The sequence below is a fragment of the Hemicordylus capensis genome, chromosome 9 (assembly GCF_027244095.1).
Source record: "Hemicordylus capensis ecotype Gifberg chromosome 9, rHemCap1.1.pri, whole genome shotgun sequence".
NCBI classification, from domain to species: domain Eukaryota; kingdom Metazoa; phylum Chordata; class Lepidosauria; order Squamata; family Cordylidae; genus Hemicordylus; species Hemicordylus capensis.
Genome location: NC_069665.1, coordinates 8,115,329 through 8,132,332, shown reverse-complemented (window position 1 = coordinate 8,132,332; position 17,004 = coordinate 8,115,329). Strand labels below are relative to the sequence as shown.

Genomic DNA, 17,004 nt, shown 5'->3' with positions numbered 1-17,004 from the left:
TACATTAATCCACTGTGGTCCCTTCTCCTTACCTCCTATGACCTAGGCTATTCTCCCTCTCTCCATGCAAGAGCTTTGCAAGGGTGAAGCAACTGAAATAAACCAAGATGTTGTTAGGATTGTGGTTCAGACATCACATGAGACCATGGTTAGGGCAAATCCACTGACTTCAAACCTTGAGTTCCAATTGGTCCAAAATAAGCCACAGCGTTTTGACTAGTGCAGGTTCAGGCGTACAAATTATCCACAGTGAGACAAAACGTAACATGTTTTCCATATGATGGCTGATCCTACCTTAGGTGTTCTACATGGAAATATCCACTCCCATGAAAAGGATACAGTTTTCATCTCCATCAGTGTTCTTTGGAGGGCCGGGCATGTTAAGCAGAACAAGTCTGGCGTCGTGGGAACGATTTACTATGACCTCATTGAGCTTCACAGCAGTGTGCATTCTTCGGACATTTGACTGGTTCCTGCAGAAAGATCATTCACAGATGCTATCAGAAACCACGACTGGAACAGTGCCAACTAGAAACACCATCATCTTGAAGTGTGCAGGGTGGCTGTGTGCTGGCCATGGCGGTGGCAACTGTAAACCAGAATGGCTTTATCTTTGGGGCTGTGGTGGGTACGGTACTAAAGCTAACACACATGGCGGGGGGGGGGGAATTAGAATACCAGCTACCCTCACTGGCAAGATCCATCCAGCTCAGTATTGTTTACACTGACTGGCAGCAGCTTCTCCAAGGCTACAGGCAAGAGTCTCTCCCAGTCCTACAGGGGTTGAACCTAGGGCCCTCTGTGTGCAAAGCAGATGCTTTACCACGGAGCTCTGCCTTCAGCTCAGAGAGAGAGAGAGAGAGAGAAATGATCAAGCCGAAAAAGAAAAATGGTTGCAATCTGGTCCATCTCCAGCCAATGTTAATGAGTCAGTAATTCTAAAGATAGATTTCTTTTACTGCCACTCTCACTTGTTCTATGGGGTTCGACAATATCAGCATTTGCAAAGTATACCACATGCTCCTGCAGTAAGCTGGGGGGGAAACACAGTTTCTCTGTGCGTACATTTCTTAAATGAAAAAAATGAACCCCCTCCCCCACAGTGTTCCCTGTAACAGGATTCCCAGATGTTGACTACAACTCCCATCACCCTCAGTCAATGGCCACTGCAGCTGCTGGGAATTGTAGTCAACAACATCTGGGAATCCCTGTTAGACTGAATACCACTCTAATTTCCGATACAGAAAAACCTGATTTGTTGGGAAGGCATCCTAAGCAGCTTAGGAGATCGAACTGCAGCGTAAAATATAAACTGTCCCTTCAATGGAGAATTGTCCAGAATTATTGGCACTTCAGCATGGAACAGAAACAGAACCAAAATAAAGTTAGAGTTACAGTTTGGCAGTCTGTGGGCGCATTAAAAACCCAAAGGAAAACAGCAGAGAGGAACCCGACACAGAGGTGGCTCTCATGTCGAGTAGGCAAACAGGATGCATTGGCTGTAGTTTTCCACCACTCAGCCGGGGCGCCCATAAAAAGGGCTGCGATGCGTGATCTGCCAAGGTTAATGAGTCACTAACTCACCACCTGGCATCCTCGGAGGACCCATTACGACATCACCCGTCTCTGCCCCTGTAATGTGTTTGCCCACAACCACCGCCAGCATCCTGGGAGCTTGTAAAAAGAGAGAGGCGGCTAAATACCCCTAAATACAGCTCCGCTGGCCAGATTCAGTGCTGCCAATGCTGGTAAAACTTGTGCTGGTATTTTCTCATTTCTTTTAAGCCTTTGATTGGGGTCCAGAGAGCTACTTTAGGGTCTGGGCATCCCCGGTGGGATTTCTGACTGCTTCCCCCCCACCCCACCCCACCCCATCTAATAGCAGGGCCTCCCCCGCCACGTGGCAGCTGTTCCTGCAGCTTGGCCATCCGTTCTGTTGCAACCAATGCTTTGCAGAAAGGTTCACTGTTAGGGTGGAAATCTAACCAACTGATTGATAAAAGGCCTTTTAAAATCAACTTAAGGAGGTATCCCCTGATTAACTAGGGAACATATTTTTTTTAAAAAAAAAATTGCAATGCACATAGAAACTGCAACTGACCAGCCATATTTTAGATGAGGAGCAACCAGTAACTTGACAGTGCTTACTATCAGGAATATTTTTGCTGCAACATATTTGTGCACAGTATGAAAATAAAAGTATGCTTTAAAAAAAAAAAAGAAGCTTCTTGGCTGGCATTCTCTGCCAGGCTACAAAAAGGGAGGTATCCCTGCAGAGAAGCAAGCAGACTGCAGCTTAACTGAATTTCAGTCTTTCAACAAAGCCCCAGTGGTGGCAGAAGGGGGTGGGTGGGTGTGATTTTTGCTGTTCTCTCCTCTGTCCAACGGAGGGTTTTTTGTTTGTTTGTTTGTTTAACTTCCAGGAATGTCCCTGAGGATTGCAAAACTCTCAGGGACAGATTCCTGGTAGGAAAAACTCCCATTTAGGGAGGGAGGAGGGGGAGAGAGGTGAAACATAGGAATCTGCCTCCCAGGGGTGTAGCAAGGTTGAACTGGGCCCAGAGACAAGATTTTAAAATGCCCCCCCCCGAAGCTCAGCTCCTGAAGTAAAGAAATCTTAAATGAGGATGAATAGTGGTAACAAAAAGCATAGTAATATAACACAGCTATGTGCCACAATAGAACTTCATCCTAAATTATGTTTTTAAAGGTTTTGTAAATTGTGGACGATGCAAGTCATTTAATGGGGATAGAGAAAGACCTGCTGTTCGGGTAGCTCCAGGTCTTAACACCCACATCAATTTCGGAGGATGAATACAACTGAAGGAAGCCCGGGCGGGTGAGCAGCTGGGGGAGTCAGTCATGTGACTTGCCTCTGGAGGGCCCCCCAAGGCAGTGAGCCCCCAGATAACTGTCTCCCCTTGCCCTATTATAGTTACGCCCCTGCTGCCTCCTACCGAGTCAGACCTTTGGTCCATCTAGCTCAGTATTGTCTACACAGACTGGCAGCGGCTTCTCCACAGTTGCAGGCTTCTCAGCCCTATCTGGAGATGCCAGAGAAGGAACTTGGAAACTTCTGCATGCAAGCGTGCAGATGCCCTTCCCAAAGCAGCTCCATTCCCCTAAGGGGAATATCTTACAGGGTTCACATGGAGTTTCCCATTCAAAGATAAACCTGGGTGGACCCAGCTTAGCAAAGGGGACAATTCATGCTTGCAACCATAAGGCCAGCTCTCCATTGAGGCTATGGGGAAAGGCCGGAACACACTTGAGAGAGAGCTGGAGAGCTTGTCTTGTGGTAGCATGCATGACTTGTCCCCAGGGTGTAGCTATAATTGCGTGGATGGGTTCATAGAACCTGGGCCCTCCAGCTCCTGAAGGCCCCCCCCCAGCTCCACCCCTCCTTATTTTCTTCATTATCTCCCTCACTCCAAGGGGCCGCTGGGCGAACACGGCCCCCCTCTCCCCTAACTATGCCCCTGGTTGTCCCCTTTACTAAACAGGGTTCACCTTGGTTTGCATTTGTACAGGTGACTACATGTAAGGTCTTCCTATGTGTAAGGTCCATTCCTATGTTAGCTACTTCTGTTTTCATTGCCCTGTAGGGAATGCCAACCAGTGTTTCAGTTGCCTCCATGCCAATTTGTACACATTTATTATTATTATTATTATTATCATTATTATTATTATTATTATTAATTCGATTTCTATATCGCCCTTCCAAAAATGGCTCAGGGTGGTTTAGACAGAGAAATAATATATAAATAAGATGGCTCCCTGTTCCCAAAGGGCTCACAATCTAAAAAGAAACATAAGATAGAGACACCAGCGACAGTCACTAGAGGGATGCTGTGCTGGGGGTGGAGAGGGCCAGTTACTCTCCTCCTGCTAAATAAAGAGAATCACCACATTAAAAGGTGCCTCTTTGCCCAGTTAGCAGGGGTTGCACCAACTTGATCATTCACTGTAATTGTCAGATTTAATCATTTGATTCATGACTTCGCTTGACCGGAGGGGACAGCCCTGTTCTACGCAAGAGGCAGGTATACAAAACTGCACCCATTTGTATTTGCTGCCTTCGCTCCCTCAAAATCCTAGCCTGCATCATTGCCTAGCCCTATTCACAGGGTGGGGAGCGGGGTGCTCAGTGCACAAATTTACCTTTAAAATCCATTTAAGAACAGAGTCAGGGCTCTCCCGAGGGGGGTGTATGGCCCAGGGCAAGTCAGAGTGTGTGGTCCCCCCTTTATATCTCTTTCTAGGACTTCTTGTGCTGAAAACATGTCCCTGATGGAAAGGTGATGGTCAACCTACCTCTTGAGACTGTCTCAGTCTCAAGGTGATTTGCCACTGAAATAAGGGCAGGTTCCAGTCTATTGGGAATATTTTTGTGGAGATTTAAATTAAAGGTCTCGCTGGACGGGATGCTTAAATGCAGCATTGATCCAATGGCACAGAAAGAAGTGGGGGGGCGGGGGGAGGTCTGACTTTCCCATTAAGGGTGTGCACTGAACTGTCCGTGTCGCTTATATCCTCAGAGCCCTTTCCCCGAAGTACTTTGTGTTCAGCTGAGGTGAATTCCAGTATGAGAGCATAGCTGAGCAGGGGGAAAGTAGATGGAAAGAGAAACTGAAAGGAGGGGTTTGCATGCCTCATCTATGCTTGTTTTATTAAAATTATAATAAAAGCCACCGCTCGCCCTCCACACCTCTGGGGGGCAATTTTGCATTTAAAACACTCAGAACTGCTACCAGCATGTTGAGTCCAGAAAAAAATGCTCTCTTTATATTATCAAATACAAGCAAACTTACAGAGTTTCCCATTCACTGGCAGCATGAAGGGGGGAAATAATAAAAATAAAATTAATATTAGCATTCCAAAGTTTTCAATGGATTATATAGAATACAAAAAAGAACAGACTTTTTCAGTCTTGCCCCAAGAGGACAATGTCCCTTTAGGTTATTCAGAAATGGCTACAGAAGCAAACTCAGAGGGTTTATGAAGAGGCAATTCAGAGGAATATTTGAAGAGGCCACTCACCTTAGCTTTGATGACACACAAAGGAAATTCTAGGGAGTTCTTCATCACGCTCTGAAGCTAGGGTTAATTTGCAGAAAATAGCAATACTAATCCCACCTACCTGCAAATACTTACTGTTTTATCATTTAAATCACTTTCTCTCAAACTTAACCGAGTTTATGAAACCAATCAGCAGCAACAATGCTGTGTTACAAATTTTATGAATTGTACTTACTTCTGAACTCCTTATGAACACATGAAGCTGCCTAATATCAAGTCAGGCAGTTGTATTGTCTACAACCGAGGCTTTCTCAAGCTGTTGCTGGAATACAACTCCCAGCATCCCCAGTGGTAAAAGGTTGTCGGGGCTGGGGAAGATGGGTCTTGTAGTCCAGCAACATCTGGGAACTCAAGTTTGAGAACCACCTTGGTCTACCTTTGAAAAAGTGGTGACTCCCTTTATTGAACAGGGGGAGAGCAACTGGCCCTATCCATCCCCAGCACAGCATCCCTCCAGTGGCTGTTGCTGGTGTCTATGCTATTTTTCATTTTTAGATTATGAGCCCTTTGGGGACGGGGAACCCTCTTGGTTTGTATCTATGTAAACTGCTTTGGGAACTTTGGTTGAAAAGCAGTCTATAAATATTTGTAGTAGGACATGGACTGGTATCAGGGATCTTTCCCAGCCCTAACTGGGCATGTTGGGGATCGAATGTGGGACCTGCAGCATGCAAAGCATGTGGTCTGTACCTACCAGACCTTCTGTGCCTGTCCAGCCCTGCATCAGCGCCGCCTTCCAGCTTCTTCATTCCCTTACGCAGCTGCTACGCCCCTCCAGGGTCCCCAGATATCTCCCCCACACTTTGACTCTTCCCTCCATCTCTCTAGCCTGAAGTCAGAGGGCCCACAGCAGTTTGGGATTTGTGACCTCATGCCTCTTTCAGTGTTCCCAGTGGAGCCGTGATCCACACTCTGAGCATCCCTGAGCCACTACCTTTATTACGAAGATGACAACTCCCACCCCCGCTGCAGTTCTGTGGTGGGAGATGATGGGAGTTGTAGTATATAAGTTGGAGAACCTCAGGTTGGCCATCCCTGGTATATAAAACTGTTTGGATCTGCTCCATATGCCACTGACACTCCATTCCCCACCCCCCACTGGCCAGTTCCTGCCCTTGCCTAATAAACACCAGGGCCTAATTTGGCACTTAATTGTCAAGTGAGCCAGCGTGGTGTAGTGGTTAGAGTGCTGGACTAGGACCGGGGAGACCTGGGTTCAAATCCCCACTCAGCCATGAGACTTGCTGGGTGACTCAGGGCCAGTCACTTCTCTCTCAGCCTAACCTACCTCACAGGGTTGTTGTGAAAGAGAAACTTAAGCATGTAGAACACTGCTCTGGGCTCCTTGGAGGAAGAGCGGGATATAAATGTAATAAATAAATAATAAATAATAATAAATGGAAAGCTGTGGACGTGGCTTAACTTGAGGAACACACGGCTTGAAGGCGTGGCTCCGACAGTACTTACGGTTTAATACTGATGAGCTCCCGGAAGTTTTCGGCTGCACTGTTACGGTTGCGTTTTTCAGAATTGTATTTATCCTTCGTCCACGTCATCTGGATTTTTTCTGGCACGGCTTCCCCCTCGTCTTCCTCGTCAGAGTAGAGACTCTCTAATCTCACGATCGAGTGTCTGTCCTTCACTAGCTGAGCCTGGGAGAAGGGGATTTTCAGACATCAACCGTCTATTACTCTTGTACGAAACACTTTTGCAATCAGGTTGGAGAGTCAGAATTAGGAAGGAATGAGATATGCATGCTTTGGTTGGACAACAAGGAGCCATCAGTGCAATTCCAAGAGCACTGGATCAGGCATGTTACTGCTTTTCCAATAACTAGCCATAAGCAAATGTTAAATTGGGTATTATATATACCCACTGGCAAGAGAACTCCTCCGCCATAGGAAACTGCCATATACTGTAACTGCCATATACAGAGTTAAGACCATTGGTCTGTCTAGCTCAGGCTTGCCTACACAGCCTGGCCGTGGCTTCTCCGAGGTTACAGGCAGGAGTCTCTCTCAGCCCTACCTTGGAGATGCTAAGGGAACTTGGAATCTTCTGCCGGCAAGCATGCAGGTGCTCTTCCCATCCCCGAAAGGGAGAATCTGACGGTGCTCACATGTAGTCTCCCACTCAAATGCAAACCAGGGTGGACCCTGCTTAGCAAAGGGGACCAGTCATGCTTGCTCCCACCAGACCAGCTCGCCTCCCCTAGACCCCTACTTTTACAAAACCCTGTAATATTTTAGATGGCATCCAAAATAGGTTGATAATGGAATCAGAAACAATGTCCAACCAAAGTTCCAGTCATTGAAAGAGTAGTAACATGCCTGATTCTGTTTCCCTTAGATGTAGCTGCATTCCTTGGGGTATTCAAATGAACCATGGCTCCGTCCCACATGGGCACCTTTGTCGGAACTTTTGAAAAGGGTGACTGCGGCCGTTAGAAAGACCAAATGGACACACAGCCAGGACACACGGCCTTTGCCAGGACACACGGCCAGCATACCTCCCTTTCCCGTTCGGTTTTGGTCAGCCGCATCTGTCTCAGCATCTGCGATCTCTGCTCCATCATCAGAGTCCGCTCGTAGGTGTATGCAGAGATGTCGCTGTTTTGCTAGAGAAACAAGACAGGCACCCATAAGGCCCACGCAGGAGGCAGGATCGACCAGCCCAAACCTTGGTCGACTGGCGGAGGAGAGAGACGCCATTACCATTTCCACCACTTCGACTTCAGCCTCTATTCGGAGGTGGTAAAGGAAGGTCGCCAGGTCCTTCTTCATCTGGATGCTGTTGTCATCCATCTGGGCCACGGTGAAGATTCGCATTTTGCACTTCCGCCAAACCTATGGAGGAGGGGGGGGGGAGGTTATTTGAAATCACTTTCTCTCAAATTCAACATGTCCATCACTAAGTCGAGTAATTGGGTCATGTGTCTATTGCCTGGCTCTTGGCTCCAAAGAGAATGTGTCAAGGCCTGCAGCCAGTGAATATCCCACACCGGGAATGAATGGACATATGCCGGGGTTAGGCTACTCTGGCTCTTCAGATGTTGTTGACCTACAATGCTCATCATCAGCAACATCTGCAGAGCCCAGGTTGCCTGCCCCTGATGCAAGCAGTGGACAAGCGCACACTAGCCAGCTCCTGGCACTCTTACTTTATGCTGTTTGAGGAGAAAAGGAAGGAGCATCAACATGCCTCCGTCATGCACAATCCACCACACGTCAATGTTCCCCTCGTTGTAACGCTCGTGGTTGCTGGGGTAGAGGGACACAGTCTTGGGCACCAGCAAGGCCAGGTGGGCGGCTGTTGTGCAGCGCACGGTGTCTGGAGGGGGAAAGACCACCGAGGTTACTTACACACACACACACGAACATACCCCTTCCCCAAAGGATGCTTGCCCATGAAATTGTCTCATAAAATCCAGTGCTGTAGAACTGCATTAGCCCCTTAGGCTGGACCCCAGCCGTTCTGCAAGTCATGGGCCCACCGAGGACCTCACGGGGAACTCAATTCCTCTTCTGCAAAATGGGAACTGAACTGAATTTTATTTTTTTTAACGGTCAGTGACCAGCTGGGTCAACGGGAAATAAGCCGTGTGCTACCACCGGTGTGAGGCTAACAGAGGAGGTGGCGACATTTTGGTTACTAAAAGCACTACAGATAACACCAAGTCAGGGCAGCACAACTTTGGAGAGCTGGTCTGGGGGTAGTGAGCATGAATTGGGGCCCCTTTGCTAAGCAGGGTCCACCTTGGTTTGCATTTGGATGGGAGACTACGTGTAAGTCAAATCATGGTTTTTACCCAGGCTTTTATATGATTGTCTCCACTATTGCTTCTTGTATTTCGTACTGGTTTTTTGTTTTTTTTTTTTGCTTGTGTTTTAATCTTTATTTTTTAAAATCAGATTTGTGTTTATATTTTTTAGCTCAGTGTTTTTAATGTGTATTGTGAGCCGCCTTGGGGTTTTCTTAATGAAAGGCGGGGTATAAATTTATCAATCGATCAATCAATCAAAGTGCTGTAGGATATTCCGCTTAGGGGATGGGGCCATTGCTCAGAGGAAGAGCATCTACATGGCATGCAGAAGGTACCAGGTTCATAAGGATGTCAGCACTAACTGACGCAGGAGCTGGTGTGCTCCAGAAGTTGACCATCATCTTTAGCACTTGCCTATAAACGTCTTCCAGGCTCTGGGGTCTTCGCTTTGCCTCCAGCCATACGGCCACCCCAGGACCACCGTGTTGTGTTTCATGCCCCCCAATCCGCATGACTGTATCAAGTGGGAGATGCCGTCGCGGACTTTGCTGGCCACAACCACTTGGCAAAATCCTTTCACCTTCTCAATTTCTATCATGTTCTTGATTGTCTGGAAGAAAGCCGGGGGGGGGGGAGGGGGGAGAGGTCAAAGCTTCTCTGCTGATGGAGTCAACTCATGGACCAATTAAAAAAAACACACACATTAAAAAATGACTATTTGCACACACGGAATCATATTTTGACAGATAAGCATACAGGTAGGGAAGGAGAGCTGGTCTTACAGGTAGTGAGCATGGATGCCCCCATTTGCTAAGCAGGGTTAGCCTTGGTTTGCATTTGGATGGGAGACTACATGTGAGCCTGGTAAGATAATTCTCCTTAGGGGGTGGGGCCGAGCTCAGTGGTAGAGCATCTGCATGCTTGCATGAGAGGGTCCCAGCCTCGATCCCTGGCAGCATCTCCAGGTCGGGCTGGGAAGACCCCTGCCTGAAACCTTGAAGAGCCGTTGCCACTAAGTGTAGACCAGGGCTGCTCAACTTCGGCCCTCCTGCAGATGTTGGCCTACAGCTCCCACCCTTTTATAGTTTTTATGCTTGTATTTTATAGTTTTTAAATTAGATTTATTTTATATTTTTAGCTTAATATTTTTATTGACATTTTCATTGTGTGTTTTTTTAACTTTTGTAAACCGCCTTGGGGTTGTTTTTAATGAAAGATGGCATATAAATTAAAAATAAAATAAAATAAAATAAAATAAATAATCGATCCCTGGCTATTGGCCACTGTGGCTGGGGATTATGGGAGTTGTGGTTCAAAAACAGCTGGGGGGCCTAGGTTGAGCAGGCCTGGTGTAGACAGTCCTGAGTCTGACGGACCAAGGGTCTGACCCAGCTTCCTATTTTCCTGTACTACCAAATGGTTTATATTTGGGAGAGCTCTTCTGTACCCAGCACTGAATCATGCACGCACCACTTACATTGCAATCTGGCGTTCTAGGAAAATCACAGAAGAATAAATGTACTGGGCAGAATCTAGCCTAAGTCCAATTGAAATTAGAGGGACTTGAGTGAGTCCTGACGAACTTGTCTTATTGATTTCAATGGTGCTCAGTCATGACTAATTCGTTTGGACGTTGAGCAATATGGCCAGTGAAACAAGACCCCTGAAAAGGCTGGTGTAACGTAGTGTCAGGAGACTGTGCTATGGATCAGGAGGTCCCTGGTTCGAATCTCATCTGCGTCAGAAATTCACTTGGGGATAATCTTCTCTCTTGCCTAAGAGCAACAGCGGATAGCTTGAAGCTCTCCAGCTGTTGTGGGACTAAAACTTCCATCATCCTCAGCTGCAATAAATTACAGCTGTAGATGATGGGAGTTGTGATCCTTACAACAGCCCTCTCAGCGGGGAAGGCTGGTTCAGCTGAAGAGCTTTGGCAGAAAAGCAGGGATGGATTTGCTCCACAAGCCAAGACGCTTCCCTGCAGGGAGATCTCAGGCCACTTTTGTCCTGCTTCTTAGAAAAATGCCCGCCGCTCCCGTCCAACGCAACACGGTCATGCTCTCACCTGTTCAGCAGCTTGAGCTTCCCCATAACTCTCCAGGAAGTTGCCTTGAATGGCCGTCCCAATGATGGTCAGCCCCTTGCCGGCTTTCAGCTGAGACGCAAAAGTTAACAGCCTGGGGTATTTCACGTGCAAATCTTCATCCAGCTTCAGAAGCACCAACAGCTGCGGCCTGAAAGAAGGGGAAGAGCAGCGGTTTGGGGCGCGGGAGCATTCAGAAGCTCCAGACACTGTCGGATGGCTTTACACACCCCACTCTGGTCGGGAGGGCCTGAAGAATGAATGCCTTTCGCCGGCGGGCTCCGATGTCTGCAAATGGCTCCCCCCGGAAGCCGAGCTGCTTGAGAGGCCATTCACGCAGGCAGCCGTTCACAGCTGCGCCCGATACGGATTTGGTTTGCTTTCCGAAACTGCCCTCTAGGCCTGGAAAGGGGCTTCATGAGTTGGGGGGGTGCAGCTAATCAGCATATGTGTGCATGCAAAATAAGTGCCATCTGTATGAATCACAGAGGCCGGAGAATAGTGGAGTTGTTCTGCAGCAGCTCTGACTGATGCCTGCAGTCTTTAAACTGTATCCTCAGGAACCCTCAGCGGGCTGTAGCTCAGTGGTAGAGCTTCTGCTTGGCATGCAGAAAGTCCCGGGTTCAATCCCTGGCAGCATCTCCAGGTAGGCCAGGAGAGCTGCTGTCAACCCGTGTAGCAGTCCAGATGGTCCATGGTCTAACCAGTTATAAGGCAACTTCCTATATAACTTGCGTTTGGCCAGTTGCATTCAGAGACCTCCTAGTGGGGATGGCAGCATGGCTCAGTGGGAGAGCATCTGCTTTTCATGCAGAAAACCACAGGTTAAATTCCTGGTGTCTCCGGCTAAGAAAACTCCTGCGCGGAGCCTTGGAGCTGCTGCCAGTCAGAGCAGACAACACTGAGCTAGATGGACCAATGGTCGGACTCAGTAGGCAGCAGCTTCCTAGGTTCCTGTTATCAGAAATGAAACTCCCCTGAAATGACTAAGTACCATGACTGCTCTTTCCCTGCAATGCATAGCAAAAGATCCATGTAGGGTGCCTTCCAGAGCATTCTCTCAGGTTGCTTAGACCCAAACAGGCCTGGGAGGCACCTTATACCTGTACATCATCTCTCATGCTGTGCATGGTGTGGGAAGAGCAGTTATGGTAGTTAATGATGGGGGGTGGGGGTTGCAGGGGAGCAACAGCAGGAAAGAGGGCATATCCCAGAGGCATCTGGTGGGCCACTCTGTGAAACAGGATGCTGGACTAGATGTGCCTTCTTGGGCTTGATCCAGCAGGGCTGTTCTTATGTTCTAAGCCAGGCATCCCCAAACTGCGGCCCTCCAGATGTTGCTGAACTACAATTCCCATCATCCCAGCCACAATACATTGTAGCTGGGGGTGATGAGAATTGTAGTTCAGCAACATCTGGAGGGCCGCAGTTTGGGGATGCCTGTTCTAAGCCATGGATTCTCAACTTTGGGTCCCCAGATGTTATTGGACTTCAACTCCCATGATCCCCAACCAAAGGCCACCGGGGCCGGGGATTATGGGATCTGAAGTCCAATAACATCTGGGGACCCAATGCCGAGAAATTTATTTATTTATTTATTTATTTATTAAACTTCTATACCGCCCAAACTTTTGTCTCTGGGCGGTTAATATAAAACAACTAAAACACACATAAAAAGTTAAAACAAGCAACAATTTAAAATCAGTCATAAAATTAAAACAGACCATTTTTATTCCAAACATCCCTGTTCTAAGCCATTTCAGGGATGTTCGGAACGCCCCAGCATGATTTTTAAATGATCCAGAAAATCCCACAGCAAGCCCTTGAAGATGCAGCAGCATTTTGGATTCTCCATGCATACATGTCTGGACAAGAAAATCACCTCCAGTTCTTGGTGTGAGGGGGCCCCTCCTCCAGTCTCAGCAAGGCGTATCTGGCAGCGCTGAGTGATAGGCCCCGAATCCCATCGCCCCATTCTTTCTCTGCCCTGCAAAGCAGAATTTCAAGGAAGAGTCGTTTCCAAGGACATTTGTAATCATTTGGATTCCATAATATCTCTCAGTATTCTTCATTCTAAGGCCTGGGAGTCAGGGGCAACCCGCATCAGCCCTAAGGATGTTTGTGCTTGCGCAAGACTGGAACGCAAGCTCCTGAATCGGAGACCCGATGGAGAGGTACTAGCCAGCTTGCTGTAGTGGTTAGAGTGCTGGACTGGGACCAGAGAGACCCGGGTTCAAATCCCCATTCAGCCATGAGACTCGCTGGGTGACTCTGGGCCAGTCGCTTCTCTCTCGGCCTAACCCACCTCACAGGGTTGTTTCGAGGAGAAGCATTACCATGTACATCGCTCTGGGCTCCTCAGAGGAAGGGTGGGGTATAAATGCAAACAGAAACAAAGGTGTGCACAAAACAAGCAAACCAATATTTATATATCGCTTCTCAACAAAAGTTCCCAAAGCGGTTTACACAAAGAAAACAATAATGAATGAGATGGATCCCTGTCCCCAATGGGCTGTCTGCAAAGAAACATAAGGCAGACACCAGCAACAACCACTGGAGGAATGCTGTGCTGGGGTTGGATAGGGCCAGTTGCTCTCCCCCTGTTAAACAGAAGAGTATCACCACTTTAAAATGGTGCCTCTTTGCTCAGTTAGCAGGGGACGGAGTATGTTACTTTGGATGTCAGCCACTTGGTTTCGACAACAGAAATGCCTTCCAGCCTGTTCACTGAGCTGATCAGTTTCCACGTAAATAATCCAGTGGTTGAATGGTGGGATTAAGCTTCTTCTGAAAGATCCAGCGTGGAGTAGTGGTTAGAGTGCTGGACTAGGACCGGGGAGACCCGAGTTCAAATCCCCATTCAGCCATGATACTTGCTGGGTGACTGAGCCAGTCACTTCTCTCTCAGCCTCACCTACTTCACAGGGTTGTTGTGAGGAGAAACTCAAGTATGTAGTACACCGCTCTGGGCTCCTTGGAGGAAGAGCGGGATATAAATGTAATAATTATTATAATAATAATAAAAGATCCAGTTCTGAGCTTCCCCGGGGAGTAACTTTTCAAAAGGACAATTCTGCAGTCCTTCCGCTCACAATATCCGACTATGTTCAGGTAAGCAGGGGAGGAGAGCTGGTCCTGCAGTAGTGAGTGAGAGCTGTCCCCTTTGCTAAGCAGGGTCTGCCCTGGTTTGCATTTGGATGGGCAACGGCATGTGAGCACAGTCTGCCCTCAGGGGAAGGGTCTGTAGCTGGATGGTAGATCCCTGCCTGAAACCTGAGGGAAATTGCTGCCAATCAGCATAGACAATACTGAGCTAGACGGACCAATGGTCTGACTGGGTAACAGGCAGCTTCCCATGTTCCTAGGACTCACCCTTGGTATTCAATGTACTTGTAAATCATGCCTGCGATCAGCATTGCGGCTAAAGCATAATACCAGGAGGAGATGAACATCAGTGCAAGACAGATACTCATGCCTAGGAACGACAAGGCCCTGAAATAAAGAAAACGCCGGTGTTAGCACATGCCACGCACTTGCGCCACGCGATTCCTTACTAGATGGCTAGCTGCTGAAAGTGTGAACCGACTCCATTGGAAGGCACGGTTGCCCTTGTGCAAGGACACTGCTCTTGGGCCAGAGCTGTTGCGCTACCACAAATGTGTCTGCCTGCGTGCCACAAGGCGCATGCCTCATGCGTTTTGCAGGGAACTCGGCAGAAGGCAGCCTCCCGGGACCTTCTTGCACGAGTGTGACTTTGTGCGTCTCACAAACACAGCATTAGTCCAGACGTTGGCCAGTCTGTTTGAGTGACATGGGCGTCCTGCCTTACGGCATATCTGTGCTGGCCCATTCACACACAGCAGGCATCGTCGGGCGCGGATATCCAGCACGGGACAACTGCGTGTGTGGACCAGGTCTGAGAGATATGGAAGGTTTGATCAGAGGGTGACACCGTTTTAGCTCAGAAAGAAGGCAGGGAAGGAAGGAACATGAGAGAGACAGGCTTCTCTCTAAGGTGCGCATGTGCGCGCACCAACCCTCGGGCCTCTATGCAGCCGCTTCTGGCGGGCACGCAGTTTCTGCTGCACCTGCCACCGCCCAACAGAATGGCACCCCATATCCCCAGCCTGGAAGGGAAGGGAAGCATTGCCCCATTTCTCCCTCTCCCTGGGCAGGCCACTGCCGTACCGCCTCCATCTTCTCCCCCTCCTCCAGCTAGAGGATGGAGAGAGGAGGATGGGCAGAGGCGCCCCACTCCCCCGCACAGCCCAGAGAGACCGGAGTTGGGGTAAAAAAATGTAAACAGTTTTTTGCAGAGATTCAGGACAGGCAAGCGTTGGTCTGTAGTTCTCTATACAATTGAGAATACATTGTACTTCTCTATGCAATGTGTAGTTAAACTACGGAACTGGCCGCCACTAGATGTGTTGATGGCCACCAACCTCGACCATTTTAAAAGGGGATTTGACAGATTCATGGACTTTCAACGGCTACTAGCCTTGGTAGCTTTATACTTCCACCAGGATCCGAGGGGGCATGCCTTGGAAAGCCAGGTGCGAGGGAACTCCAGGGGGAAGAGGCGATTGCCCTCTCTTCCCTACTCGCAAGTTTCCTAGATGCACCTGACTGGCCACTGCATGAGGCAGGATGCTGGACTGGGTGACCCCTGGCCTGGTCCACCAGGGCTTTTCTTATGTAAGGTCAAAAGTCATTTCTCATCAACCTATGCTTCCTACTGTGTGTAGGTGTTGCAAGCATCTCTCCCCTGGACTATGAGGTTCATGAAGACAAGCTCTTGGGAACCTTTGCATTTATTTTAAAAACTTACCAATGGTAGTATTTAAATCTGGGCCGCCAGTTTGGAGTTCTCAGAAGTGTTTGTACTGCACACGCCAGGTTGACAAACAGATAACACATCAAGAAAAACCTGCAAGGTGAGGCAGAGAGAGAGAGAGAGAGAGAGAGAGAGACACACAACATATTCAGATTGGCATCCACGGAAACCACAACATGGTCCATTAATTCATTGTAGCTGGGGACCAGCGTTCCCTCTAAGGCATGCACATATACCTTACCTTACTCTTCAATACATTGTGATGAAACACTTTCTAAACCTTAACAGGTTCAATCCTGGCCTGGTCTACTTGATGTCAGGGCCGAACTGTCTCAGTGAACTTTCTCCACTGCTTACCACTTTTCTCGCACAAAGGAATTTAAGAGCTGCTGAGACATTCAGTCCGTGTTAGCAACTGAAGATGGTGTATTTACAATGAAACTGTTTTGCTTTTAACCTGTAACATCTGGTGGATGATGTTATTTATTATTTATTTACTTATTGGATTTATATACCGCCCTTCCAAAATGGCTCAGGGCGGTTTACAAATGAAGGAGGAGCTCATTAGTTTACATTATCTTTGCATAATAAACCTTGGTGGAAAGAACTGTTTGGAAGTAATGTGCACATAGCATCACCAACTTATCAACTTTCTCACTGATGCAAAGACTGCCATGACAGTTTGGGCTTAGGCCAGGGGCACGGACATCAACACGGCCGGTCACTTCATTGAACCATGACATATTCAAATCACCACTAGGAGGAGCTCGTTAGCTTACATCAGGGTTTCTCAATGTGTGGGTCCCCAGATGTTATTGGACTTCAGCTCCCATAATCCCCAGCCCCAGTGGCCTTTGGTTGGGAATTATGGGAGTTGAAGTCCAATTACATCTGGGGACCCACACGTTGAGAATCCCTGGCTTACATTCTACAACACTCTCCCCAAAGATCAGAAGGGTATAACAACAGTCCGGCTTACTGTACCTGAATCCAAGACTATATCTCCTCCACAAGTTCACTGATGTTTATAAATTGGGGGAACGTCTTGAATTCAGAGTCCTGTTCACTTGCACTAAATACAGGCATAGCTTGTATTTAACCTGTTTTGGAGGGGAGGGGGTAATCTTAAATTCAGAGTCTTCTATTCAGCTAAATATGATATATTATGGCAATTTTTGGTTTTCAAACAGCCAGCTATCCTCAGAATCCTATCACGGCGCTTCCCAGTGAGAAAATTAGTAGCTT

At 47.9% G+C, this 17,004-nt stretch overlaps 1 protein-coding gene and 1 non-coding gene across 6 annotated transcripts in view; one reads left to right on the top strand and one right to left on the bottom strand.

Annotated features, from left to right (window-relative positions):
* The window catches only part of SLC12A4 (solute carrier family 12 member 4), a 78,685-nt gene that overhangs the window by 2,938 nt on the left and 58,743 nt on the right, over window positions 1-17,004 (bottom strand). For 4 of the 5 annotated variants that reach the window (XM_053270950.1, XM_053270951.1, XM_053270953.1 and 1 more), the window contains exons 14-23: window positions 15,754-15,852; window positions 14,298-14,417; window positions 12,808-12,912; window positions 10,908-11,076; window positions 9,257-9,452; window positions 8,240-8,409; window positions 7,794-7,925; window positions 7,589-7,696; window positions 6,547-6,731; window positions 340-473 (exon numbers count right to left, since the gene is read on the bottom strand). In XM_053270950.1, the coding sequence (XP_053126925.1) occupies window positions 340-473; window positions 6,547-6,731; window positions 7,589-7,696; window positions 7,794-7,925; window positions 8,240-8,409; window positions 9,257-9,452; window positions 10,908-11,076; window positions 12,808-12,912; window positions 14,298-14,417; window positions 15,754-15,852 (1,418 nt within the window). Of the gene's footprint in view, window positions 1-339; window positions 474-6,546; window positions 6,732-7,588; window positions 7,697-7,793; window positions 7,926-8,239; window positions 8,410-9,256; window positions 9,453-10,907; window positions 11,077-12,807; window positions 12,913-14,297; window positions 14,418-15,753; window positions 15,853-17,004 lie in introns of those variants that run through there. The other variant, XR_008311248.1, reaches the window with a different exon arrangement.
* Window positions 11,497-11,567, top strand: TRNAA-GGC (transfer RNA alanine (anticodon GGC)). Its single transcript has one exon. It is a non-coding gene; the product is annotated as a tRNA-Ala (tRNA).